Raw genomic sequence first — 27,788 nt, 5'->3', positions numbered from 1 at the left:
TATATATATATATATATATATAAATTTGGATATTTAATAAATTTTTTTTTGTTGAGTCATCAGTTTTTAGTTTTTAAAAAACTGATGAGTCAATAGGTTTTTTTGCTGAGTCTACTAAGTCAGCAGTTACGTTTAATGACATTAACTGAGTGTTTGATTTGGAAAAAATTTAAAAGTCTGGATATTTATATGAGAATTATGAAAAATTCAGGTATTTATATGACAATTTTATAGTTCGGATATTTATGTGAGATTTTTGTAAAAATTGGGGTATTTTAAGTCCATTGTCCCTTTTTTTAAAAGTCTCCTTTAATCAATAATTAACTTACAAACTCAAACTATTTCAGCAAACAGAAAACACCAAAAGGGATCTCAAACTCAAAGGGGGGAAATAAATAACCACATCAACTTTGCCCTAAACCCTTTTATTTCAGTATGCTGATAACATTACAAGAGCCCCAATGTCAAAAAACGCATCTCATTTCATACCAAAAAATTTACAAAAAAAAAAACCCGATTCATCCGTGGCTGCTGCTGCTGCTAATAGATGCACATAAAGACAGCTCTTTTGTAAACGGATGAACGGTTCTTTCATAGTTTTCCCCACCTTCTACTGAGAGATTTCAGATACCAATATTGATGAAGAAAGGATTAGTCTTTTATGGTAGTGAAGACGATATCGGGTTCCTCCAAAAAGCATGTCTTCCCGCACATCGTCTGTTTTGTTTCGTGCTCAGGGTCTCGTAGGAGGCTCGGGCATGTTTAGATTCACGTCCAGGTCCTCATCCATCAGCATCTCCTCTGAACGGCACTCCACGCTGCAAAAGGCTTTCTCTCCTCTGCATATCATTACACAAGCATGAGCCTACAAATGCAGTTCCGGTTGCATATATCATAGAAACAGTTTCAGATTGTTCATATTTGCAGGACATGATCCATCAGGCAAAGTAGCACCCAAATTTTCAGGGAAAGTTTTCCACTTTTACATCAGCAACATAACTCAGAATCATCGTATGCTTGTAAGGCAATGTAACTCTGCAACTGGGGTATGCAGGACATGTGTGTTTTGAGAAAATACGGTAGAAAACGGAGAACGGACCTGTACATGTATATGTCTTTCCCATCTTCCAGCTTCTTGTTGCAGAAGTAACAGAAGCTCAAGAAGTCATCGGAGGGAAACAGGGAGTCTGGCTCGGTTGGAATGTGATCCTCCTTATTACCGCAAAAACCTCCCTTGTTCAAGTTATTGTGACACTCTAAAATTTGGTCACCATAAATATGAGTAGTTTTCGGGTTAGGACCGTGTGAGATGATACAAGTGTAATCTTCTAGCAGTTCAATGTCATTTGCAGAAGAATAAGAACCAAGTAATCCGGTATCTGGGACAACTGATCCAGATTTTGGTTCCGGTTTCAAATCTAAAAGGTGGCTCGAGTTGCTGAGTTCTTCCCCCAGCTTGGAACGAGACAGAACTCGGGTTTTCCTCAGACAATCACTTCCGGAACTCGAATCAGTTCCACACAATGCTAAACCAGATCCTGTTGGCAAAGACCTACAAGAACCCCAAGAAAAATATCGGTTTTTCAACCCTACAGGCTCAGGCTCAAAAGGGTCTTCACCGATTTCAAAAATAACACCAGATGTTGCATTCTTGATCTCCTTGGTCGTCTGCAACGCGGGGAAACCTTCGGACAAAGACTTGGGTTCGTGATCGAACTCAGGACTCTTGTCCTGATTCTTGAGGGTCTTGATCCTCACAGCCGCTCCAAAAATGACGTCACGTGACAAATTTTGATCATTGTGAAGAGAATCCACGATGCTTAACCCAACTTTAGCGGGTCCCAAGCAGTTGAACTGATGACCATTCTGCCATGATGATCTCGGAGACCTAATGAAAGGCTCCGTCAAGTTTGAGCATACCCTAAATTCCAGTGGAGAAGTAGGGCTTCTGACAGAATCATAACTTGATAGATCCTTTTTGCTCAGACCGATCAGGAGACCCAGAGGGTTGGTGATGGTTTTGGGAGGCTCAGGTTTGGGATCAAGAAACTGAGACATTGCTGCTTGATCTTTGTGTTGAGACAGAGAACTGGTTCTTGTCTTCAGCATTATGATCTCAGTCTGTTAACAAATCAAGCACATAATCAGGATTCAGATCAAACATACCAGATGTTATCTGTATTTTTAGATACATATATATATATGTATCTATAATCATAGAATATGCCGATAAATTAGCATCGGATAAGTATATTCCATAAGCACCGAGCATTTCGGATTAATCGTTACTTATATAACAAATTACTTATCTAAAAAAAAAAGAAATCATGAAAAGAAGAACCCTATTGAATTTAAAAGGACAATCTAAACAAACTGCGCGAATAACATGCAAGAACTTCGTCTTTCTCCTTCTCCCTAAAGCTAAAGCATTACCCAGAAAACTCCAAGAAAAAACAAACACTTACACCATAGAAAATAAACACAAAAATGTCTATTTCATGATAACATAGCAAAACGATTTAAATGGTTAAAATAATCATAAGAGTTTTATTTAGATTTATGCAATGACCATTGGCAGAACTCTATGAGGAAATCGAACAATTTTTTTTATTTTTATTTTTTTTGCATTCAAACTGAAAGAACAATTTGAAACGAGATTATTATATGAAACTCGAATCGAAAGATTCCCAAGAAGCAGCAGCCCAGAAATACAAGAATATGCATTTTCCGTACTGAGATTAAAAGAAAGATATAGCAGCAAACAGAATCTACGGCACTTGTAAACTCGCTATGAGTTGAATTTATCGCAAAAACTTTCGAATCCTTCGGTAGACAATCGGGAAAAGGAGGGGAAAATCTGACCCGGATCCTTCTTTCGGGTTTCGGAGATGAAGAATCGTCTCTTTCTCTCGCTTCCGCTCTGGTTAGGGTTTCAGAGTCTGGGGAGCAGAAGAGGACTGGACTGAGCTTCTCAAAGACTTCGCTCTCTAGAACCTCCCCTCTCTCTCTCTGCAATTTTGGCTGTATATAGACACGAACTTCTCACCTCATCCGCGCTTTTTGAAAAAAAAAAAAAAAAATTAAAAACTTGCAGATGAAATTGAAGAAAGTGCAAACCGTAAAAAATAAAAAAGAGAAAAATAATTCGGAATATGACAAATTGAATCAAAATTGTTTTTTTTTTGGTAAAATAAATCAAAATTGTTTATATATATAATAGAGACAGATGAATTTAATTAAAATATCCCTTTAATTTTTATTAAATCAAATGAAGCAATACAGAATACAAAAATAAGACAAAATTAAAGAACAACAATTAAATATTTTTAATTCAAACAAATCAAAATTATAATAGAAAATATAATATAAGATGTTTCTATAAAATTTTAATATCAATATTTTTTAAGATGAAAATTTGAAATAAAAAAATAATAAGAGAAAGTAAAGCGAAATCCTAAATATTAATCAACATATGATATCGAAGTTTATGGAAGCATTGGAAGGATGGTTACATGTTTTATGAACAGAGTACGGAGAAAATTAACGTTGATAACCTATCCAAATCTTTTGAAAATGATCGTTTTAATATTTTAGAACATTTATTTCTTTAGAAAAGTTCTGAATTAGAGTGTGTATATATATATATATATTAATATTTTTATTTTGTTTGTTTCGGATATTGATTTAATTCCAATATCTCTCCAATATACATATATGTATATAAATTTAAAAACATAAAATTCTGTAATCATATAATTTCGACGGGAAAAACCCAGATACACTCATTAGCTTAATTTAGAAAATTACTAAAATTTTAACTAATATGATAAAATGATTATTATAAGTTAAAATAATAGGAATACTCTAGAAAGGGCAGTAATAACGGAGGTTTTTCTCACCCACAGATCGCATTTACCACCACAGTGCTTTTACCAGAAACCCGTCTCTGTGGGCTTGTGAATTTCCTATTTATTTTTGTTTTATTCAATTTATTTTTTCATTTCCATTATTTAATTTTGTTGAAAAAGTAATCCCAAAACGTTCATTTATCTAATTTTCTAGTCAATTTAATATTTTACACGTATTATACGATATTTACAATACCTCCAACAATATCAATATCGGAAAAATATATTTTATATATTCATCTTAAATTATCCTACTTCCTTTATTATTATGCACAATATTAATAAATATTTTAATTGGTTATGTTTCAATTCGAATTCATTTTTAATTCAAAACTTATATTAGCTTAATTTTTTTTATTTCTAATCGAATTATATTTGTTTTGTTCAAAATAATACTGAAATTCCAAATATTTCAAAAACATATTCTAAATTGTGTAGTCAATAAATTTCTATTTCAAAATTAAAAAATTCGAGCTTACATAAATTTTGTTCTACTATATTTTCATACATTTGATAACAAATAATAATAATAATAATAATAATTACGTTTTTATAAAAGAAATATTCCTTACTTGCGTCACATCTCGACAGGCATTGATTGTTGTGTCAGAGAAGCATTAGTTTTACCAATTAAATTAGTATCTTCTTTCCGTGGCCGAAACTGAACAAGATATTAGAAAAATAGTCTAAAGTGGAAAAGTATATTATATATAATAATATAATAACGGATGAATATTAGTTTAATATATGTACATATAAATATACCTTTGAAACTCAAACTTTTTAATACAACAAAGTGTTTAAACATAATAATTTAAATCATGATTTTTTTTAATCAAAACAATTTTACTCGTTAAAATCTATTGGGTTTGGTTGTAACATTGCGAGACTTGTGATAAATAAGGTAAACTGTCACGTGCAATAATATTACTTCTTACCAAACCGTAATCTTTTCTAAAGGCAAATTGTCCAATATTTACATTTTTGTCGAAGTAATTAAACTTGAAGCTATATAGCTTACGAATACATTTTTGGTTGCAAGTAACGATTATATGAGAATTTTAGATACATGAAAATTTATAATTTTGGAAACTGTTTATCAATTTATAAATAGCTTAGGATAGGCAAAATAACATTCCTTCAAAACACTATGATTTCACTTCTAAATAATTGTAGTATTAAACTAAATTATATTTTTATATATATATATATAACTACTGGAAAGAAAGAGTAATTGTTGTAATTTTCTAATTCAATTCTAAATACATTCAAAAATATTCAGTTACAACGAAAATATAAAATTTAAAGTAAATAATATATAAACTAAAGTTCACCAGCTATTAATTGAACTAAAAGCAATCAGAACAATTATTATATTTAAATTAAATCATGTGTAACAAAACAATTTGATTAATAATGATCATTTGAAAATATCCATGTAATTTTTCTGCAATTTTACCTTCTTAAAAACTAAAAACTATTTCTGAACAAAAACACTATTTGTTATCTTTTATATATATATATATATATATATATATATATATGGAAAAATCTTTAGTAGAAACTAGAAATTAAGAGGGGTTAAAGCTAAACGGTGAAAAGCAAACGAATGTTGAAAAAAAGGATGAAACTTTAGACTTTGGAGAAATTTATTACTGTACTATAGTTTTCCACTTCTCTCTTTATTAACTTTAAAAACTTGATTAAAGTTAATTGTATCACCAAACGACAAAGTTGACGTGTTTGCTTTAGAGGACATGTAGACGCGATGAAGCGTCCACGGATCTTGTAAAATCACACATTGGATTTTTTTAATGTGAAACATTAGAATATATATATATATATATTTATAACAGATCACATTCGAACACATTGGTTAGATAAATTTTCGGTTCGCGAATAACTATATAAACCAAATTAGCCAAAAAATTATATCTCTTCTTGTCATAGAGATCGAACATTTAATCTGTGATGGTTACCAAACCTAACTCAACCACTCGACCATCCCATAGTAGATAAATATGTAAATAAACATTAGAATAAATTATATTAATAACTTTTATTAGATAATGACATATTATGAATTATTATGAATTATATTTATATTATATATGTTTTCTGTATATATTTTTATAGAAAACAAAAGAATTATGAGAAATTATTCTTTTCGTATTTGACATAATATCATGACTCTTTTAGATTTTTTTTTTGGTTAAAAATTGGTCATGATGGGCTCAAACTCGGGTGGAACACTTTTGTACCTTTTCACCTTACAATTCTACCACCTAGTCTTGGTATGATCGATGAGTTTTCACAAACTCATATTGTCATTTTAATGTATGTGTATATATATATAATGGTGAGTTGGTTATATATACTAAATAATCAAATGGATAGATGATTCGAATGATATAACAAATTCGTTTAACAAAAAAAATGATATAACAAATTAGGTACTAAATGTGGTTGTAGTATAGTGGTGAGTAATTTATAAAAAAAAAAAAACAAATTAGGTAGTATGTCGTTGTTTTGAGTAATTGCATGTCGTACATAAACGGTCGAGCTAGGAAAAAAATAATTAAAATACTTGTATAGCCCATTCAATGAATCTATGAAATTTAAGACCAAAGTTTGCCGGTGATTCATTTATAAAGCATTAAAGTATCACAAAAATGAATGAAATTCCACGTATGGGACAATTTCAGGTAGACAATAAAAGGAAAAAAAAAGTGAAAAAAATAAAGCTGCAGACTAAAAAAATATATATAAAATATCAATATAGATTAACGGACAACAAACGACGTTAACTAACGATAACGTCTCAACAGAGAATAAGGCACGTGACCTGTCAACTGGAAGAAAAAAGTCCACGTAACGTCAGTAAAACACTACCAGCCCGACACTGAAGACAGCCACGTGTCAGTCACCTGACCAAGTCTTAGTCCTGACCCATACGCCATCATTCTACTCGCTTGCGTCGTTCAAGTTTAACCTTTTGTGCACTTTTAGGCAGCTTTTGTTTGTCGTTTTTCGGTGAGCGCAGACACATGTCAGAATCTCTGACCTCGGTTGTTGGAGATAATCCGACGGTGCAGAAGAAATGATGCCTCAGTCATCGACGGTTAGCCTTTCATGTGTTTCGTAATGCGCAAATGTACCCTCTTAGTGGGGCCCATGATTCCCACACGTGTGCTTCATGTGTCAGGTATCCACACATACCTCCCTGGAGATTCTTTTGTAAAATTTTATAATATATGCTCATTAAATATTTGCAATTATAGGTATATATATATATATACATATATATTTCAAAACTTGTAGTCACGAAAGATTTGATGTGCAGTGTTGCTGTGGGACAGGAAGTAATCGATATCATTTTCAATGGAATATTGAAAATAAAGTCACGCAGCCCAAAATATTCCATTGATTAAACCAAAAAAATAATAATAATACAACCTCACGAGGAATAATAATTAAATTAAAAGGAAAAATCGATAGCTTAGATTCTCTAATCAAGGAGGAAGATTTTGGTGTTTAGCTGTTTTGAATTAGCCCTAATGGTTAAAACCTGTCGTTTAGCTGCCGCGATCATGGCAGGCACCGCCGACAGATTCTGTATTAATCCGATATATTTTTGTTGCGTGTTTTGTCTTTAATTGTCGCATATTAATTAAATTTAATAAATTCTTATTGTTTTGGACTATCAAGGTCGATTATCCGAATCGTTCTCCACATTCTTAGTAAATTACGTATCCGGAACCATACGTGAAATTCCCCTACAATGTTATAATTCACATATTAGCATTTGAATTCAAATTTATTGATTAAAAAAACGAGAATTAGATATGAATTTTGTTAATGTTAGGAGTTTATATATCTTGCATTGCGATTACGTAGCAGTCAGTCACCGTCTCTATATACGATGTTAATTGTGTTTCGGTAGAGATGAAATATGTGTGATTATTTTACATTCGTATTGTACAAATAAACAACCTTGTAAGATTGTGAAATTTTCGAATATAAATTTAACAGACGAATTATAGAATTTGTACAAGTGAACAGAAACAAAACATCTGTTATAAAAATGTAAAAAAGCCAAATACTTTTTAAATGCAAGTCTCTTAATTTAATTTACACTTTCACAAACACTGTGACGTTTGTAATCGGCTAATTGATATATATGTCCATTGGATTAGTCAACGGGCCGAAAGCCAGAAGTCAACAGAAAAATGGGCTGAAATATTTGGGCTGCAAGTCTCAACTATTTCACTAAACTATTTTTGCTTTCTTCTTGTGTCCATGTAAAAGCTTATTGACCATACAAAGGCATATATGGCCTTCCATAACACAATATCATGTTTTGGTTGTAATGTTAAATTCCGGGGTTGCAATGATGCTGCATATATGATCACCCTAGCAATATAGTTTTTTTTTTTTTTGTGATGAGTTATATCCATTGATCTTAGAAGAGATTTAATTAGGTTTATAACCAAGTGAGTTCTACCAAATTTGATATCAGAACCAACCGATTCTCGTATACACAGGCGATAGGAAGATGGGCACATGTAGAGCATAAACCGCAAGCATCGGGGTCATCGCTGTCTAAAACGAATGGTATTGTTAAGGTCGCATGTCGATGCATAATCGAGTTCTTATAAAACTATATATGTACATATTCCCTTTGCCGTGTTCTTCACAACCTCACAAATTGAATATTTGTATCCATTTTCTTTCCATTGCACTTGTCGTAGGACGAAGCTATTTACATGATTTATGGATCGTTAGTCCGGTTGTATCCTATATGATCTCATCGGAAGATCTATCACCGAGATTAGAGAATTATTACTGAAATAAAAATAAAATTTGGAGATTAGATATGATTGATAATAATTAAAGTTATAATATTATTTGAGAATAAAATATTTATTATGCCAATTATCTCTTATTTCTTTCGTAATTTTGTATCTTTATTTGCTTCAATAAGCTTTATTATAAATCTATGATCATTTTCATTAATAAAAAAAAAGATGTAGCCATAAAAATGTTTTAATTCTTTTTCTTGTCATTTTTTATTTAATTTTTTTTATTTGGTGACGATGGTAACCAAATCTTAGACTCTTAAACTCCTCATTGGACGTAAGTTAGGACCAATATAATAAGTCCATTGTAAAATTTAGTAGGTATCATTTCGGATTTTGGTTTGGATTGGTTCGATTCGATTTTAATTTACATTTTTTGCTTTTCGGATTATGTTTTTGTTTAATAATAGTATTCGATTTTATTTTAAAAAATAGATATTTTTAAGTTATGTCGGGGTTCACGTCGCATTCGATTTTACAAAAAAAAAATTATTTTGGATTCAATTCAGATGTATATGTTATTCGTTTTGATGGATTCGGTTTTATATAGCAAAAGCTACAAATTTTAACTCTTGAGATTTTTTTTCTTTCAGATTTCAAGTTTAGATATCCGAAATTCATGACATAATTTGCATATTGATTTTAATTCGAATATTTTTTTTGCTTTCTAATTTAATTGATATCTTAAACTGTCAAATGCTTTGGAGAACTCTTACACTCCAATAACGAAAACGCCTTATCAGTAATTTCGATCCATATTTATTTACCATAATTTTACATGTCACAATATATACATATTTTTTTTAAGAGTAAAGGTGGCCATGAAAAACTTTGGAAATAAAAAGACAGAATTTTTTTATGTGAAAAAATAGCGAGATTATATTAGGGGAGTCAATTTGGGCCCGAGGCCCGAAGCCCGGTCCGGCCCAGTCCAAAAATTAGCGGGCTTCGGGCCTAAATTTTTCGGTCCAAAAAAATTGGACTTCAGGTCGGGTCTAAATCGGGCTTCGGGTTCGAATCGGGTCGGCCCGAAAGCCCAATATTTAAAAAATAAAAAAATAAATAAATTTTACAAAGGATTTATATGGGCTGGCCCGGTCCGACCCGAGTTCGGTATAGGTATATATAGGGTCAGGCTTCGGACTTAACTACTTAGATCCAAAAAAAAATCGGGTCAATCTGAACCCGAACCCGAAACCTTCGTACCGAGTGCGGATTCGGATTTTGCCGGCCCGATTGACACCCTCGATTATATTTGGACGTCGCATTTTCTTTTTCTTTTTCTTGGTATATGTATTACGAATCTACAAACACTAACACTACCACTGGTAAGTGGATGGACCATGTTGACATCGAGAATCTATGTCTACATAATGACATTGTGACAACACCAGTTAACGAAATAAGTAACGTATTTTTAAACAAATTGAATTAGAATAAATACCAATTTTGAAATAAAATTAATTGAGCCTCAATATAAGTCAAAATATAAAAATAGATTAAAAATCGAATGTTTTTTTTACAAAATAACACTATTTTAATAAAATAGATAATACTAATTGAAGAAAGATATGATAAAATGTCGAATACATATAATTTTTACAAAAATGAAAATTCAAATATAAAATAATGAAATTAAATCCATCAGAATATTCACTTTGTTAATAAAAATTTAAAATTTAAAATTTAAAAAAAAAACTGAAAAAATATAATTAAAATATAAAAACTAAAAACAATATAAGTACAAAATTTAAAATTTCAGAAAGTTTAAATTTGTAAAATTAGATATCTAGGTCTCATTTTTTATGTTCACACATTCTAATTTGAGAAAGTTAAAATTTTGTAAAATTAGATATCAAGATCTCATTTTCTATGTTCACAAATTCTAATTTTATATGTTTTCAAAAGAGTTTTATTCCTAAAATGCATTAATTTTTGAAGTATTTTTATATGATATGATATATTATATTCTTTAGAATATATTGTTAACAATAATACTAATGGCACGTCATTATTCAATGTTTCCTCTTTTAAAGTTGGTCCGCATTGAATTCGACCGATTTGTTCTTAGGGAGGAAAAAAAATATACCCTTTCCTCCATCGAATAATTCGCTCGAATTTATTATACCAAGAGGCTCTGTAAACAATTCTATTAAATATATAAAATTATTAAAAACTCTCAAACAAATCCTCATTTTTTTTCTTATATATAAGTATAACAATGAATGAAACATAAGAATACATATAATTTTAAATATTATCAAATATTTATAAGGATAAAAATGATTAAAGTTAAAATTTTTTAAAATTTGAAATATACATCACACTATAAGCACCATTAAATTTAAAATATAAATATTTTGATTTTAAAATTTTAATCTCATATTCAATCAAAACCAGCCAATGGCAATGTGCCAAAAAGCGCGTTTTCTACACGCGAACATCACGACCCCCCTCCCCCTTTATAAACCTCGTAGTCGTAGCCCACAGTTTTCTTCCCTCGTCGCTTCCTTCGGAACATCGATCGAGAGAGAGAGAGAGATGCAATCGCTGCAGGAGAAGGCGTCACAATGGAGCGGAGTCCATCAAGCGGACGCGTTCGCCATAGACGAAACCAATCTGTTCGAGAAGCTCGGTCTACAGAGCTTTATCAACCTGTCCACCAATTTTTACAACAGGTTCGATTTCTTGTGTATACTTGTTGGGAATTTGAAGTTCCGTTATTTTGTATTTGATGCAAGTGTCACTAAGCAACCTCGAATTCGTCCCTAGTTGTTTATTTTCCATGTTGTATGCGGTGGGTTATTGATGTGTAGTTTAGTCGTTGTATAGGGACATCGAGAGGTTTCTTGATCAAAGAGAAAGAGTATTTCTCTTTGGAGAAAGAATTCGAGTGAAAATCTGTAACGAAATGATTCTGCTTGCTGAAAAAGAAATTGGGATGTCTTCATTATTTGGGTTTTAAGATTTGAATTTATGATGAAGTTGGTTACTTAAATAGAAACTACAATTTCCAAGAGATTTTGTATTTGACCCAGAATCTAGGGTTTCAGGTTTGGTTGACGCTTGAGTGCTGTTTTAGGCTTTCCTTCGTTTCAAAGCTATGCTGCATGTATTCATGGTGCTTTTTGCTTTGGATGTAATCATGAGGCGATCTTGTTTATTCCATTTAAATGGAGACTAGGGTTTATGACGATGAAGAAGAATGGTTTCGTTCAATATTTGCAAACTCAAAGAAAGAAGATGCCATCCAGAACCAGTATGAGTTCTTTGTGCAGAGAATGGGAGGTCCACCAATGTATTCTCAGAGAAGAGGTTAGTTTATCCCCCTGAATTCTCCTCCCCCCTATTTATTTGCGACCTGGTTTTTAGCACACAAGCTCCGCCAGCCATTTATCGTAATTTCACCCTTCTGGATTCTATTTCTGGGTGTGGAAATCGGAATGAGCATCCCCTGCTTGTAAGATTTTCAGGTGTTGGGCATGCACAGAATCAAATTAAGTGTTAAAATTGCAGACTGTCTGACGTATATAGGTTGATGTGAACTAATGCAATGCTAACACCACCACTTTGATTCATTTTAAAGAAACTTAAAAACAGAGAAAACAGATTTGTCATTCATGTTGGTGAACCATTGAGCTTCTGTCTCTTTCAGCTGTGCGCAGAGTTAGACAACCTGATACTAACTCACATTTATTTTATGTTATACCACAGTACATCAAGTCATCAAGATACAGACTTTCATAAGGATACTAGAGCCTTCTCACCTTCATGTTGAGTGAAAACTTTGAACCTGCCCCTCTCTCTTGTCTAGCTTTGATCATTTTTTGCAACCGGTCTTCTGTGTAGGTCATCCTGCCCTGATAGCACGGCACCGCCCCTTTCCGGTGACACATCAAGCTGCAGAGAGATGGTTACAGCACATGCAAAATGCTCTGGATGAGTCCTCGGATATTGACCCTGAATCAAAAATCAAAATGATGAATTTCTTCAGGTACATCATCCACCATATAGTTAAATATCGTCCCTCCTGCTTTGCCCGACTTAATCTAGTGTCTTTTTCTTGGGACGGGCTGTTTGGTTCTCCGGAAAAAAACAGACAGATAGAAGCCAGTTTTCTGCCTGACATATGCCAGACAGATGAAAGTCTTGTCTTATGGGTGTTGTTATTCAGTTAACCTCCTCTAGGTTCTTATCAGTCCGGTCCAAAACGTTGCTTTCAATCTTTATGAGAAAGCTGATACCAATCGGGACAAAACAACCCGAATCCATTTGATCTTGATGTTGCTCGTTCGGAATGAATATATATAAACAGTGAATCCGATGTCTTTTTACAGGCACACTGCGTTCTTCCTTGTAGCTGGGGACGAGCTGAAGAATCAGAATAAGCAGCACCAAGTGGGGTGCAAATGTAAGCACGCGGCCGAGAAGCCAGCCGAAGAATAGAACTCGTTTCTTATGATCCCTTTCAGTATTCGGATCAAAATTATAAGAAAATTTCCGTGAGAGAAGAGAATTTCCTTTGGTTATTTAATACTAAACAATAAAAGGGGAGTGGATTAACAAAGGATTGGATGCTTTTGGAAGAAGAAGAAGAAGAAGAGTGTAACTGTTTGACAATTGCATAAGTATTAACCTAAAAGCAAACGGGGACATTGTTTTCTTTTACCCTTGAACGGTATCCCGTAATGAATTATTACAGTATACCCGATTTTCGAATATTTGATCGACATGGAGATCATTTTTGAGGTGAAATACCTGTAAAGATGTATCCGAATTCGGGTTCTACAGTTTTCGATCTCGAGTAGCCGTGTGAATGTGAATGTCAAAAAACTGTTGTTTTGCAAAACTCAAACACTACAAAATCATCATTACGATTTCAAGAAACTAAAAATTTTCACTCGACGAGTGCGCAAGAACGGTATTATTCGGCCAAAAAGTAGTCACAGGTCATGGTCTTAAGGCCTAAGAAGGGGAAATACAGAACCTTTATACTGAACTCAAAATCACATACCGGTTGTTAACATGGTTAGAGCAGCAAGTGTAGAAACATGGGCTCAAAAACGAACAACTCTTGTAAGAATCGCTTCACCTACAAGTATTCAGACACTCTAATCCTTCTCTTTCGGAACGCCCTTCTCGGGAATCTTCGAATCTAGTTCCTTTGGCTTTGCCTTCTCAGCTGCCCTGAGAAAAAAAAAATGCAGAACAGATCTTACTGATAACGTCAACAGAGCAAGAAACTAGTTTCTAGGTGGTTGCAACAATGGTGTCACTACTCACCAGAAAGACAACAATGTGTATATGTGTTCTTACACACCAAATCTTGAATGTGTACATGTGTTAATCACATCGAAGATATGCTAAATCCATCTTAGAACTCACAAACCAAGCGTCAAGGACGGGATTCAGTCATTTAGAACAGTGTAAGAACTCTCAACTGCCATTGTTTTGGGTTGTGGATTGAACCCAAGAGAACCCTTTAACATGAGCTCGGCTACCATTGTTTTGGTTTAAGGATTGACTCCAGGAGAGCCCTTTTGCTTTGTGATCACATCAAAGAGAACCCTTTTCACCAAAACATATCTGTTACACAATCTCCGAAGTTCCAATCATTCTGAAGCCACCATACTGTGGTCTCGGAATTTACAGGTAATAATCACACTGTAGAAACAGAAGAAAATGAAGAGGACCAGAAACAGGATCATGAAACCAAATCAAAACAAAGATGTAACAAAGAGTTATACAAATCAAACTAATCCAAAATTCGAAATCTAACAAAAAAAAAACGCCAACACCTCGAATCAAAAACACCGAAATCAGAATCATAGAATCGACGCCAAAGGATCGTACCCATGTATATGCACAACAATCAAGAGAGAGAGAGAGCTAACTTGGAGGCAGCCGAAGATTCTTCTTCGAGCCAGTTGCGGATGTGCTTGACGTTGCGCCTGAAAACGGCGGCGGATTGCTTGACGTCGCCCCTCAAGAGAATCACCACCGCTCCAACTCCGGCAACCGTCAATATGAAATTCGTCAGACCCATTTTCCGAGAAAATCAGTTTCCGAAAATTCCCCAACGCCTTACTTCTTCTTCACCTTCTTCTCTCTAGGGATTTAAAAGGGTCTTTGTTCCTTGGGATAGGAGAATGAAGGAAACAGCCAGTTCGGAGAATCCGGTTTAGTTCGGTTCGGTTTCGTGTTTTTTAATCCGGTTTGATATCAATCGAGCCGAATGAAGGTGTCATAAGATTGGATTGAATTCGATCTGTCTCAGAATCGATGACAACGTTTCTCTTTAATCCAACGAAACATTATAATTTGTTAGATTGGTTTTGATTTGGATCGTGAAAAGTCGATAGAACAATGTTTGACCCGGTTATATTCGGTTTAGAACGGTTCGGTTCAGATTAGTTTGGTTCGATCTGACTTGTTTCCCACGCCTAAAAGCAGGTAGACAACACCGCAACTGCTATGAGGTGATTAAATTAGGCCTTTAGTGGGCCATAGTAACCACATCAATTGGGCCGTGTGGTTATATGAAACGGGTCGTAGTGAGTTGGTGTTTAAAAAAAAAAACAAATTGACAACAAATAGAAAATAAATATTTTTTAAACTGATTACAAGTTAATCGAATCAGCTTAGCTTCACCACTAATTGAACCAAGTTTAGTGTTTTTATTTCCGGGTTTCATTTAACACAATGTCATTTGTATTCAGATGAGTCATTTTTTTATGATTTGAAAATTTATCGTATTTTTGGTTCAATTACATCTTTCAAAAGAGCGAGAAAATTCGGATAAATATCATTCCCCACATTTAGATTTGAACGTGGATAAGAACAGGACAAACCAACCATTGATTTCTTATATATATATATATAATTACTACGACAATATACCCTTACAGAATCAGTCTTTCTCGGTTAAAATCCCAAACTCAGTTGCAAAATGACAAATACTCTCTATACGAGGTTATGAGTTTGATTTTTTCTGAGTTTTGAATTTTTTTTTGAACCGGTCAGTTTCGGTTGGTTTACCCGCTTCGCGTGGTTTGTTGGCTAGGATCGGTAGATTTACTGTCCAAAATGTTATGTGACCCACGGGGTCAAACGACTGTTCGACCCGAAAGGCTACCTGACGGGTTTCCAATATTACCCAAAAAAAAAAAAAAAGAATCAGCCATTCTCCCTTTCGAGCAGCGAAATCAATGCAAGCTTCACTGCTTCCGGCATTGACTCATAAGCTCGTGCAATCTCGGTTAACAAAATGATTATACCGGTCCTGGTTCATAGCCGGTTTGATATGAACTCTGACCGGAGCTAACCGGCCGGTTCATTCGTCGGTAGTGATGTGAGGTGGTGGGGATGTTTGTCGTTGTTCACGTGGTAGTCCAGCCTTTCTTCTTCACAGTGTTCATGTTCCCCCCTGGGAACATCCGTACAGTGCAAGGGGAAAAAGAAATCAACTTTAAATCTCAGCCATACAATGTGACATGTTGACGTGTAATCTACGTTACCTAATTTATTGACGATGACCTGTTTTTTTTACCCCTTTGCCCCTGATGAAAGGACTGAACCTTTTGCCTCAATCAGCGAATTCCAAAAACAAAAAAATACATGGTCATGTCGTGATCAAATTTATTTGACACCTTTATGAAATTCTATCCACTAGGCGTTCCTTTTTGGAGTTTTGAGATTTCCGTTTAGCCGTCGAATCGAATCTTGTAAAAATGTATCTTTAATGGAACGGAATTTGATATAACATTTGATTGCATATTATCTTTCTAGGCCACATTTAAATTAGTATAAGAATAACCTTAATATTTTAATTCAATTATTATTTTTCAGAAAATGAATAATATTTTATATGAAAGATGAGTTTAAGCCCAATCCAAATGAATTATGGTATAACAATCTAATATAAAATAATTGTTGAAAACCGGAAAAGGGAAATGTGAAATTAAACGCACTTAAATTTGCCTAAACTAATTATATTATATGATTAGGAAACGTTAGGTTGGAACTTATAAAACAAGTCTTTTGGTAGTTTTATGTAAATTTTTTTACCATCTTTGTGTGTGTGTGTGTGTGTGTGTGGTGTTTACACGTTAACTAATAATATATACTGAAATGATGCATTGCTTAATCTTTTACTCTTGGATGGTTTAGTTGGTGTATATAATGGTTTTGCCTATCAAAAATTCAAAATACCCGGTATATGTGATGATCCAGTGATCTAATAAATGGCAAAGTTATTTCAAGCAAAATGATTGATTTCACTTATTGATGGAAAATAATGGATGCAATTAATTACGTAACAGCCGCAAAATAGATTAAATGGGTGGAATGCCTAATGAATTTTTTGGTTATAAAAAAATAAAAAAAAAATATTTTTTTATAATCGGGTGTTTTGGGCCGAGTTTCATACTAATTTCGGAGTCGAGAACAAACCATGTGATTAGAATATACGTTTTTCTGTCCAATTTGAAATTCAAACTCGGGGCGAGATAGACGTTTTGTATTTCTATTTCATCGATTGTACTATCTAATTTGATTAAAAAATAATAATAAAATGTTAACCTAATATGATAACACGTTTTTAGCATGTTGAAATACATTTGCATCTAAACGGTGTGTGTGGGTCCAAAAGCAGGTCAAATAATCAATAATGTAAAAAAGTGGTAAAAAGAAGTCCACTAAGGCTCATTGATTGGCTGTCCATTCAGAATTCGAAGACCTCGCGTGAACAGTGAAAAATTGTCGTCATAAATTTTTTTAAAATAATTTAATTATTTTTTTCTACAAATTGTTTGAATTAAATAAACTTGGTTAACGAAATTAACATAATTTACCACCTATTATTATGATTGGTTTAGAATATGACGTTCTTCCAAAGGTAAATTTCACAATTATACTAATTAGATACAAACCATCAAGTTTCAAATTTTAGCCATAAATTATTTGGACTGTTTTCTTACTTTAATTAAGTAAAGAAAACATACATGTCACAAAAATGAAAAAAATGCAAATCTTAATAAAAAATACATTTAGATTAAAATGACAAACAGGGAAATGAATGATCATACTTTAATAACAATATGGTAATTTATGAGATTTTTTAAAAAAAATCAAAATCCACACTTTATAGTTTTTATAGTTATCCCAAATTTATATACGTCAAGTAGTATTAAATATTTGGGTGGTGAAAAGATATTGCCACAAGGTTTATTTTTTTACTTGACTCATGGATTACTTTTGTAAAATCAAGTTTTTTTTTTGCTAAAACAAATATAAATCTTATAATTTTTTTTCCTAAAATAATTATAAGATTTTGGTTTATAAATATATATTTTTTTTAACAAAAATCAAACTCCATGCCAAAGAAGAGAATCATTATTAATGACAAAAAGACCATGAACTTTACTAATAAAATATTAATAAAGAAAATTAAACTTCAGCAACGCCTATAATAATAAGATATCAAACTTTACACATTTTTGTTCTTCTCTATATGCTACTTTTCTTTCATTGATTTAAAGCATATATAAATATAAATTCATACCTAATTTTGGTTGTTGGAAAACTTTTGAGAATGGAATAACATGAATTAAAAATTTATAACATGTCTATTGTTAATTAAATCAAAATTTTATATAGTAAATTATATGTTTCAAGTTACGCTATGTTCGTTAATTTTAAATTAATTTTCAGTCACTTAATTCTATAATCATAATTTTGGACAGATATTTTAAATCTAGTTATTTTTAAATATATTTATTTTTTAAAATTATAACCATTTATTTGTTATCTAAATTTTTTATTTGAATAATTCAGTATCTATTTTGAAATTTACTTTAATTCACTCTGGATTATTTTTTTATGTTCAATCCAAAATTAGATTAATTTTGATTAATTTAATATTAAAAAGGGTATATGTGATGAAATTTAAAAACTGAATCAGCTTATATTCGATTCTTATCAAAACCGAGTGTCTAAACCTAATCAAAATCCTATTAAGATGATTTTTAATTTAATTATTTTTCAATTACAAATAAAGTAAATCGAACCTGTCTCCCTCAAATTCTCCCTCCCCGGATCTGTCTTCCTTCTGTCTAAATTATTATTTTCCCTTCATTCTCTCGCAGATCTTTCCCCAGAAAGTCTTCTGTTTGGCTCTCCGGAAAATTTCAAAGTCGAGATTCATGCGTTTGTCGCCTGATCCGCGGGGGACGAGTTCTATCGTAAGGGCACCACTACACCTTCATTGTCTTTTTCCTTCTTAGTCTTCGTTCCAGGAATCATTTCTTTGTCCTGACGCTTTTTGTCTTCTCCGGAACCAAACCCGCATGCTTCCGGTTTCTTGTAACGTTGTTGTTCTCTTTTTTTTTTTTTTATAAATATTCTGTAGGATACGCTGGTTCAGGCTGTGATCCGCTCCTCCCTTTCCTGTCAAAGGTTTTTCCGGTAGATTCTTTTTAATCCGTACCCGTTTCTGGAATCGTGAATACAATGGCTGGGTTTGGATCGAAATGGCGAGTTATGAGATCGGTAGTCGTGATCGCGGTCAATTTCGCTCTAGCTTTTGCCTTTGTCTCTGCTGAGAGGAACTTGAGAGGAGAAGCTTCGAGTGTTGATTCAGAAATGCAGGGAGTTTTTCACAATTACTTCCTTAGAGCTGTAAATTTCCTGTGGAAATCTGATGGAAGAGGTTATCATCATGTTTGGCCGGCAAGTTATCTCTTTCTCTGTTCTATACGATGCTGCGGATGTCTGAAAATGCTATTGTTGCTGGAGCATGGAAGAGAGAACATGTTCACATATTTTTTTGGGGGGTTATCGATTTCAGGAGATGGAATTCAACTGGGAAATCGTTGTGGGCACACTTGTTGGATTCTTTGGGGCAGCATTTGGTAGCGTAGGGGGTGTCGGTGGTGGCGGTATCTTTGTGCCGATGCTCAGCTTGATCATTGGATTTGATCCAAAGTCTGCCACAGCAATTTCAAAATGTAAATGATGCAGATCAGATCATAATCTTTCTCATTCTTCTTGTTGATGAGTTGGATTTTTCCAAGGTTTTATGACATGATTGTTGTGTTTAGGCAATGATCATGGGTGCTGCTGTATCAACTGTATATTACATGATTGTTGGTTTTGGTGACATGATTCTTCACATTCTTGTTTTGACGACATGATTGTTGTTTTTAGGCATGATCATGGGTGCTGCTGTGTCAACCGTATATTACAACATAAGATTGAGGCATCCTACACTTGATATGCCCATCATCGACTATGATCTCGCGCTGCTGATCCAGCCGATGCTGATGCTTGGAATCAGTATTGGGGTTGCCTTCAATGTGATTTTTGCTGATTGGATGGTCACAGTCCTACTCATCATTCTCTTTTTAGGTGATGATCTGTTCAGATCAGTTCAGTTTGCTCATACATTGCTTTTCTATGGATCTATTCCCTGGTTAAACCTATCTGATCAATTCCATTGATGTCATCAGGCACATCAACGAAGGCGTTTTTGAAGGGCTGCGAGACTTGGAAGAAGGAAACCATAGAAAAGAAGGTACTTTGTACAGTCTTGGCCTTTAAACAGCGGCCTTCCTGTATATATGTTCGGAACTGTGGCTGCATGAATAAACATAACCAAAAATGAGATGATACTCACTTTCTATATATGACCATGATGTGTTGTTTGTTTTTGTGCTACAGGAGGCTGCTAAACGTTTGGAGTCAAGTGGTGAGTTGGGTTTTGTTGTTTGAACATTTCTCGGTAATCTGTTTTTTTTTCATTTTTCTCGGGAAAACGTTGGCTCATACTCCCATTTTGTCCAGCAGGTGCCTCTGGTGCGGAAGTCGAATACAGGCCTCTTCCCGCTGCTCCTGACAGCAATCCTGGAAAGGCAAAGAAAGAAGAGGTAAATGCCACTCTTTTTTTTTGCTGTTGGGTATTCTCGAACGAAGAATTCATGCAGTTGACCCCAAATAAACTTGGGATTAAGGCGATGTTGATGATGATGTTGTTGTTGGGTGTTGCCAAATGATCTTTGTCAATTAACCGTGCAAGCAACTGCAGGTAACCGTTCTTGAAAACGTCTGCTGGAAGGAACTCGGGCTTCTAGTTTTGGTCTGGGTTGTATTCCTGGCACTGCAGATAGCTAAGGTTGTCTTTTTGCTCCGTATGTTTCAATCCCTCGTTCTCGCTCTTGTTCGTGTTTTGCTAATAGCGCCTTGTTCACCGTTTTGGAAAACAGCAACATACAACCACTTGTTCTGCACTATATTGGGTCATCAACTTGTTACAGGTGCGAAATCTATAACGTTCTTCTTCGGATCTTTCATGATTTGAGATATGTGGATCACGTTTAGGGGTTCTTGATACAATGCAGATTCCTGTATCAGTCGGTGTATCGGCATATGAAGCCGTAGCTCTATACCAGGGAAGAAGAGTAATCGCATCAAAGGGGGAAACAGGCACGAACTTTACCGTCGCCCAGCTTCTTCTTTACTGTACATTTGGCGTATTGGCCGGTATAGTCGGTGGTTTACTTGGTTTAGGAGGAGGTTTCATCATGGGTCCATTGTTCTTGGAGCTTGGGGTTCCTCCACAGGTTTTTTTTCCCCATATGCCAACACTTTTAACCAGCTTGGAATTGGAGCCATGGAAATGTAAAATAAAATTTTGCTTCTGATTCTTACCTGTAGGTATCAAGTGCAACCGCTACTTTTGCAATGACATTCTCGTCGTCAATGTCTGTAGTGGAATACTATATTCTCAAACGTTTTCCCGTCCCTTACGGTGAGATTTCGTCCCGAAAAACCCGAAAACTTAAACCCTAAATCTGCATCTTATTCATAGTAGCCTTATGGGAACTATCCAAAAGCTTTTTCTAAAAGTCTTTCTTTTTTCATTTGCTTAGCTCTCTACTTCGTGGCGGTTGCAACGGTTGCTGCTTTCGTCGGACAGCACGTCGTGAGGAGGCTGATTGCGGTGCTGGGCCGGGCATCGCTCATCATCTTCATCCTCGCCTTCATGATCTTTATCAGCGCCATTTCGCTAGGTACGACTATCCACCTAGCTATAGGAGTGGCCGAATCCAAAATTTGGAGTTTCCATTTTTTGGAAGTCGGGTACCCGAAATTTCGGGTATTTGTACACCGACAGGACAAATATGGATTTCGGCCGGGGAGTACCCGTATCCGCGGGTAATTCGAGCCGAGGGAGAGAGGGTGAAGGGTTGCGGAGGGAGAGAGACGGTCTCGAAGTGTCGTGGCTAAGGCAAGGCGCTAGAGGGCTGAGAGCGAGACGATTTCAAATCAAATGTTCGAATCATCTCGCTCCTCTGTCCTGACTCTCTCTTTCCTCGTCTCGCCCTTTCACCGTCATACGTCGTGTCCCCGTGGATACCGACCCCTCGTCACACCCAGCAGTACCCGAAGCTTGAGTACTCGACCCGTACGAGGTCGAGATCGGGTAATCAGATTGATAAACCCGAGACCGAGATCTCTAATATGCATCTGTCGTCCCCGTAGCTCAAGATTTTTCGCTAACATATATGCATTCAACAATCCAAACCGACAAAACACGATAGGTCGTGTACTGATCTCTACTGTTTCTTCGTAGGTGGCGTCGGGATTTCTAACATGGTCGGCAAAATCCAACGGCACGAGTATATGGGTTTCGAGAACCTTTGCATGTACGATATTTAATGTTCTCGGAAATCGAGAACCCTTTGTCGATTCGATTGTATTATTAATAATTTGTTTACACAATTGTAAGTCATGGATTCTTGATTTCTTTTAACTAGATAATAATACACGCCATTCGCGTCGACTAAATATATATATAAATCTTTAAAAAATTATTATTAGTTTTAAAATTATATAAAATATATTTTGTTTTGATTTATAATTTATATTCTAAAATGATTTTTTTTTAAATATCAAGAAGATAACAATATGTTGTATTATTTTGAAAAGGTATTGTGAATAGTTTTTGTTTTTGCAGGTCATAATAATATAGAAGTAAGAGTTAAAAAGTAAAAGATCGAAATAATGTTTTTATAAGTTTTTTATGACTCAACGAATGAGTTTCAATTTTTTGCAGATCCTACTGTATCTAAAAAATGTGATCGACGAACACCTAACAAATACATTTTAAACAATGATACAAATTTGGTTGGTATTATAAATCTAATAATAATATATTTAGATTAATAAGTATTTTATAATAAAACATTGCTATAACGTAAATTTATATAAATCTGAGTTGAAACTTTATTTAGTTGGAACTTTCATTAGTTCAACTTATATTCTATTAAATTTGCATCGTATTGTTCTTATCTCGAGTATATGTACTATGATCTTCGATTATATGATGAAGTTGAATTAATTATTCATATAATTATCTCGTGAATCATCAATGATAGGAATTGGAGTTTCTCTTGTCGAATCCATACACTCTAATTAATAGAATTTGTCTCGAATGACGTTTCACTCGTAATATATACTTGAAGGTTCGATTTGCTAAGAATGTTTCTCCTTATGTTCTATTCAACACATGGATTGCTAAGAATGTTTCCTTGTATTATTTGATCATGAAGTTTGTCGATTTCACGATGGGATCTGAGTCGGGATACAGCCAGTTTGATGAAACTGAAGCATCTCAGAAAGCCCGAGCTGTAGCTGTGTTCGTAACGGAGGGAGATTCGGGCAGAAGAGAGGCCCGGATCACTCGAGCGGCCGCCCAAACAAAGCTCTTAGGGTTTGAGCCTAGAATCTATGAATCTAACTAGCTTTGGCAAGAAGAAGAAGAAGACAACTTTTGAGTTGTTGAAGGTGAGAAGGCAACTCTTGATCCATAAATCCAAGTTTGGATAGTCTAATGGTGAAAGAACATACAAAACATATTCTCATCATGGGTTCAAACTCAAACGTGGGGAGAGACATTCACTGGACTTCTCCGGTCCTCCGGTAAACTTCCGGATTATAAAAAAAAAACTCTTGGTCCATAAAGTGTTCCCGTTTTGTTCTCATGAAGATTATCAGACATTCATACAACATATTAAAACAATTTTTTTTATTGTTGCATTTTTATACAATTTTTTCCCTTCAGTGTGATTTTATTACAAGTCATTCGTTTTCTTTTAAGGAAACGGATTATCGTTTCATCTTCTTCGATGATTAGTACTATTGTCACCGCCATCTCCATGAGAGGACGAAAATTAAAGTGGCAAAGATTAGTGCCACTGCCACAAATAAAAAATTTATAAAAAAACAAAAAAATACATAAAAACTTTTTAAAAAAAGGGGCATGTATACACGACAATATAAAAACACTGCAAAAAAAAAAAACAATAAAAACAGAAACATTTCAACAGAAAATGGTAGTAGCATATCACCCTGATAAAAAAAAAAATGTGTTTATAGTCTCTTGTCTTCCCTGTCCTTTTTTTATTGAATTTTAATCTATAATTATATTTGATTAAATCTAATTTTTTTTAGAAATTTAAGTTTAATTTTGTAGTTAACATTTCAATTTGGATTTAGATTCTGGTTTTCAGTATCTAATATTCTAAAAGAAGAAGAATTATGTTGAGAGGAAAAAGGAGAAAAATGGAGGGGTTGCAAGAGAGGAAGAGAAAAAAGAAAACGGCAGGCATGGAAGAGATATATTAGAGAAAAAAAAATTATTAACAAGGGATAATCGCATTTAAATACCTGAACTTTTACAAAAATCCCACATAAATACCCGAACTATAAAATTGTCATATAAATACCTGAACTTTTCATAACTCCCACATAAATACCCAGACTTTTAAATTTTTTTCCAAATCAACCACTCATCCGTTAACGTCGTTAAACGTTACTGTTCATTCGACAAAAAACTGCTGACTCAGCAATGACTCAGCAAAAAAGTGCTGACTCAGCAAAAAAATATTATTAAATATTCAAATTTTTATCTACATATATTTAAATTAATATATACATATAAATTCATAATTATAACTAACATATATACATATAATATATATTAAAAATAAGATTTATATGTATATATATTAGTAATATATACAAAATATACATATACAACTAATATATATAATTATAATTATATACAAATCCCTAATTAGTTGTATATGTATATTTTGTATATATAATTAATATGTATACATATAAATATTATTTTTAATATATATTATATGTATATATGTTAGTTATAATTATTTTTTTAATACATATATTATGTATATACATAAATTTAATTATAATTATTTTTATTTTAATATATATGCATTAGTAATGATATATATACATTTATATATTGTAGTTATGTGTATATGTATTTTATTAATTATAAATAATTTTTTTTAATATATATTTGTATATATATATGTGTGAATTTATATGTATATATTAATTTAAATATATGTAAATAAAAATTTGAATATTTAATAATATTTTTTTGCTGAGTCAACACTTTTTGCTGAGTCAGCGGGTTTTTTTTGCTGAGTCATTGCTGAGTCAGCAATTTTTTGTCGAGTGAACAGTAACGTTTAACGCCGTTAACGGATGAGTGGTTGATTTGGAAAAAATTAAAAAGTCTGGGTATTTATGTGGGAGTTATGAAAAATTCATGTATTTATATGACAATTTTATAGTTTGGGTATTTATGTGGGATTTTTGTAAAAGTTCGGGTATTTAAATGCGATTATCCCTATTAACAATTAAAACGATAGCATATTTAAATTGCCTAGTTTTGTAAATTTGGAAAAAATATTATAATTTGAACAAAGAGGCTAATTTTAAAATATACCAAAGAAACAACCAAAGTGAATTTAAAATATTAATTCACATGTAAAAAATAGAATAGTTTGAAAGATCTGTCAGAATAAAAATTTTATACTAAAGATTCAAATTAAAAAAATAATCAAACCAACCTCAAACCGAAACTTAATTCTAAATATTCACCTCTAAAAAACTCTACACAATTTGTTTTGAAAATATAAAATAATAACTTGTTAAGTGTTTTTAAAATTTTTATGCTTACTATTTTAATAAAAATAAAACGTAACATACTAATTATATATATAATTTACTAGTTTGAATCATTTGAGAAAATGTTAGTTTGTCTGAGAGACTAATTTTAAGAATATAACAAAGAAAAACCAAAGTGTATTATTATTATTATTATTATTATTATTATTATTATTATTATTATTATTATTATTATTATTATTATTATTATTATTATTATTATGGCGTGGAAATGGAACAATTTTTAAAGACGAGATTCAGAACTTGAAATGAACGGCTGAGATCATATCTGGCTTCGATCTCCGTTATCTGTAATAACACTCAGGAGTCGGGGACTTGGAAAGAAACTGCCATTTTCACCTGTTCATTGTTTGAATCTCTCTCTCTCTTCAACTAGTCTTCTTCGTCGATCAACGCCAAACTCCGGATCTCTATCTTTTGATTTCGTCATCAATCTGGATCCGTGGATCTGCAAGTGTGCGAGCCTTACAGGCCTCGCATTTCATTCTTGTCGGATTATCTGTGTTTCATCCTCTGAAGCTCCCATCCTGGTGGGTCTTCTTAATTTTTTTTGCTGTTTGTTGTGCGGGAACCTATATATCGTGTTTGAGAACTCATTTTCTCTGGAATACTTACTGGTATTTTGGTTTGATCCTTACTTTGTAAAAAAAAATCGAAGTTTTTGCGAGTTTTGGGTTATCAGATTTTGAAATCGCTGTTTTGTGTGCATAAACTACCTTTGAGGGATTTTTAGTTTCTGAATTGAATCTCATAATCTGATGCTAATTTCCGCATTGAATGTCATAATCTCATAACTAGGTTTTCCTATTGGGGAAGTTTACTCATTTGCTATTTATCTGACCTTGCACGATGATGTTGTTTGTTCGTTTCTCTTGAAAATTTTTTTGTTACAGTGGAAGCTCAGGGTTCTTATTTCTTCCATTTGTCTTCTATATTTCTTTTTTTTTCGGGTTAAATTTCGGATTGTAGGATAAAGTAGGGAAACAGGTCTAGCGTCGTGCTGGACCTATGATGATTCTTAAGACATTCGGTACATACAGCAGAGAACGTGTAAGGATTGGGGTATGAAAAGTGAGATGACAACATCAAATCCTCAAGAAGGGTCTTCCCATGGTGTCCAGAAAGGGAGGGATGGGTATGCTCTCCTAGTTCCCCATCCTTGTGTTGGTTTCTATGTTGAGATTGAATCATTTCTGGACTCGTTTTGAGCATCTGATAAGTCTTTGTAATGTAAAATGTTGGAATCTATACTAATGACTTGCGAAACACTCTCATAGGAGGACTTATGGCCCTGCAAGACGATCCACCAAGGGACAATGGACCCCTGAAGAGGTGGGTTCCTTACCCTTGAGCTCTGTGTATGCTTCTTGCAGTGCCTATTTTGCTGCTTTGTTGATTTCAATTTAATCGGTCCCCGTTAGATTAATTATATTTTCTTGCAAAACGTATTCAGGATGATATCTTGCGGAAAGCTGTTGAGCATTTTAAAGGAAAGAACTGGAAGAAGATAGGTCAGTCAACAACCGAGCTTTAGGAAACTAATTGCAGTATTTATTTCTAGCTGTAAGGTTTGCCTGTTATTCTGTGGCATACTGCACAAGTTCTGTCTAATTGTAATTCGGCCCACTTGTTCAGCTGAATCTTTTCAGAATAGGACTGATGTCCAGTGTCTACATAGGTGGCAGAAAGTCTTAAACCCAGAACTTGTAAAAGGGCCATGGTCAAAAGAGGTGACTTTCTAATCTTGGTTACCCTAGCTTTACATGCTTTCTTTTCTTATGGTCACTGTCGTTGGGACTCGGTTTATTTAACAATGTATGTAATTGTATTCGATGACATGTTATTCTTCCATATTTCTGAAGGAGGATGAGAGAATAATTGATTTAGTTAACAAGTATGGGCCAAAGAAATGGTCTACTGTTGCTCGGCATTTACCTGGCCGCATAGGAAAGCAATG

The 27,788-nt window shown here is 33.6% G+C and overlaps 5 protein-coding genes across 6 annotated transcripts in view; 3 read left to right on the top strand and 2 right to left on the bottom strand.

The window, feature by feature from the left end:
- Window positions 1-368: 368 nt before the first annotated feature.
- LOC104803816 (protein MARD1-like) lies at window positions 369-3,039 on the bottom strand. Its single transcript, XM_010527883.1, has 3 exons — window positions 2,863-3,039; window positions 1,100-2,121; window positions 369-839 (listed from the first exon to the last, which is right to left on the bottom strand). The coding sequence occupies exons 2-3, from the start codon at window positions 2,107-2,109 to the stop codon at window positions 734-736; spliced, it is 1,116 nt and encodes a 371-aa protein (XP_010526185.1). The 5' UTR covers window positions 2,110-2,121; window positions 2,863-3,039; the 3' UTR covers window positions 369-733.
- An 8,217-nt stretch (window positions 3,040-11,256) lies between these two features.
- Window positions 11,257-13,557, top strand: LOC104803814 (two-on-two hemoglobin-3). The gene is made up of 4 exons (XM_010527882.2): window positions 11,257-11,445; window positions 11,952-12,082; window positions 12,617-12,761; window positions 13,105-13,557. The coding sequence occupies exons 1-4, from the start codon at window positions 11,309-11,311 to the stop codon at window positions 13,211-13,213; spliced, it is 522 nt and encodes a 173-aa protein (XP_010526184.1). The 5' UTR covers window positions 11,257-11,308; the 3' UTR covers window positions 13,214-13,557.
- Window positions 13,558-13,655: 98 nt separating this feature from the next.
- LOC104803813 lies at window positions 13,656-14,885 on the bottom strand. The gene is made up of 2 exons (XM_010527881.1): window positions 14,662-14,885; window positions 13,656-13,954 (listed from the first exon to the last, which is right to left on the bottom strand). The coding sequence occupies exons 1-2, from the start codon at window positions 14,811-14,813 to the stop codon at window positions 13,879-13,881; spliced, it is 228 nt and encodes a 75-aa protein (XP_010526183.1). The 5' UTR covers window positions 14,814-14,885; the 3' UTR covers window positions 13,656-13,878.
- A 3,939-nt stretch (window positions 14,886-18,824) lies between these two features.
- LOC104803812 lies at window positions 18,825-22,614 on the top strand. 2 transcript variants are annotated; one of them, XM_010527880.2, is made up of 13 exons: window positions 18,825-19,008; window positions 19,176-19,495; window positions 19,614-19,773; window positions 19,973-20,173; window positions 20,275-20,339; window positions 20,486-20,513; window positions 20,612-20,691; window positions 20,850-20,936; window positions 21,028-21,078; window positions 21,163-21,384; window positions 21,479-21,572; window positions 21,694-21,834; window positions 22,398-22,614. In XM_010527880.2, the coding sequence occupies exons 2-13, from the start codon at window positions 19,277-19,279 to the stop codon at window positions 22,481-22,483; spliced, it is 1,434 nt and encodes a 477-aa protein (XP_010526182.1). In that variant the 5' UTR covers window positions 18,825-19,008; window positions 19,176-19,276; the 3' UTR covers window positions 22,484-22,614. The 2 variants fall into 2 exon arrangements, with proteins under 2 accessions (XP_010526182.1, XP_010526181.1); XM_010527879.2 differs by having other exon boundaries at window positions 20,609-20,691.
- Window positions 22,615-26,145: 3,531 nt separating this feature from the next.
- The window catches only part of LOC104803810 (myb-related protein 3R-1-like), a 5,733-nt gene continuing 4,090 nt past the window's right edge, over window positions 26,146-27,788 (top strand). The window contains exons 1-6 of the mRNA XM_010527877.2: window positions 26,146-26,361; window positions 26,801-26,966; window positions 27,109-27,163; window positions 27,285-27,342; window positions 27,467-27,561; window positions 27,694-27,788. The exon at window positions 27,694-27,788 is cut by the window's right edge and continues 1 nt beyond it. Coding sequence (XP_010526179.1) covers window positions 26,896-26,966; window positions 27,109-27,163; window positions 27,285-27,342; window positions 27,467-27,561; window positions 27,694-27,788 — 374 coding nt within the window. The 5' untranslated portion in view covers window positions 26,146-26,361; window positions 26,801-26,895. The remainder of the gene's footprint in view (window positions 26,362-26,800; window positions 26,967-27,108; window positions 27,164-27,284; window positions 27,343-27,466; window positions 27,562-27,693) is intronic.

Source organism: Tarenaya hassleriana, unplaced genomic scaffold (assembly GCF_000463585.1).
Source record: "Tarenaya hassleriana unplaced genomic scaffold, ASM46358v1 Cleome9, whole genome shotgun sequence".
NCBI lineage: Eukaryota > Viridiplantae > Streptophyta > Magnoliopsida > Brassicales > Cleomaceae > Tarenaya > Tarenaya hassleriana.
The sequence above is the reverse complement of the archived record's forward strand: the minus strand, read 5'-3'. Positions and strand labels throughout refer to the sequence as shown.

Excerpts from the sequence above, each read along its gene's own strand:
- LOC104803814 (XM_010527882.2), top strand. The coding sequence starts at position 11,309 with ATGCAATCGCTGCAGGAGAAGGCGTCACAATGGAGCGGAGTCCATCAA. Across the intron at positions 11,446-11,951 it reads TCCACCAATTTTTACAACAG|GGTTTATGACGATGAAGAAG; the intron begins GTTCGATTTCTT and ends AATGGAGACTAG. Across the intron at positions 12,762-13,104 it reads AAAATGATGAATTTCTTCAG|GCACACTGCGTTCTTCCTTG; the intron begins GTACATCATCCA and ends GTCTTTTTACAG.
- LOC104803816 (XM_010527883.1), bottom strand. The coding sequence starts at position 2,109 with ATGCTGAAGACAAGAACCAGTTCTCTGTCTCAACACAAAGATCAAGCA. Across the intron at positions 840-1,099 it reads AAAGACATATACATGTACAG|AGGAGAGAAAGCCTTTTGCA; the intron begins GTCCGTTCTCCG and ends AATGATATGCAG.
- LOC104803813 (XM_010527881.1), bottom strand. The coding sequence starts at position 14,813 with ATGGGTCTGACGAATTTCATATTGACGGTTGCCGGAGTTGGAGCGGTG. Across the intron at positions 13,955-14,661 it reads GAATCTTCGGCTGCCTCCAA|GGCAGCTGAGAAGGCAAAGC; the intron begins GTTAGCTCTCTC and ends TTTTTTTCTCAG.
- LOC104803812 (XM_010527879.2), top strand. The coding sequence starts at position 19,277 with ATGGCTGGGTTTGGATCGAAATGGCGAGTTATGAGATCGGTAGTCGTG. Across the intron at positions 19,496-19,613 it reads GTTATCATCATGTTTGGCCG|GAGATGGAATTCAACTGGGA; the intron begins GCAAGTTATCTC and ends TATCGATTTCAG. Across the intron at positions 20,340-20,485 it reads AGGAAACCATAGAAAAGAAG|GAGGCTGCTAAACGTTTGGA; the intron begins GTACTTTGTACA and ends TTTGTGCTACAG.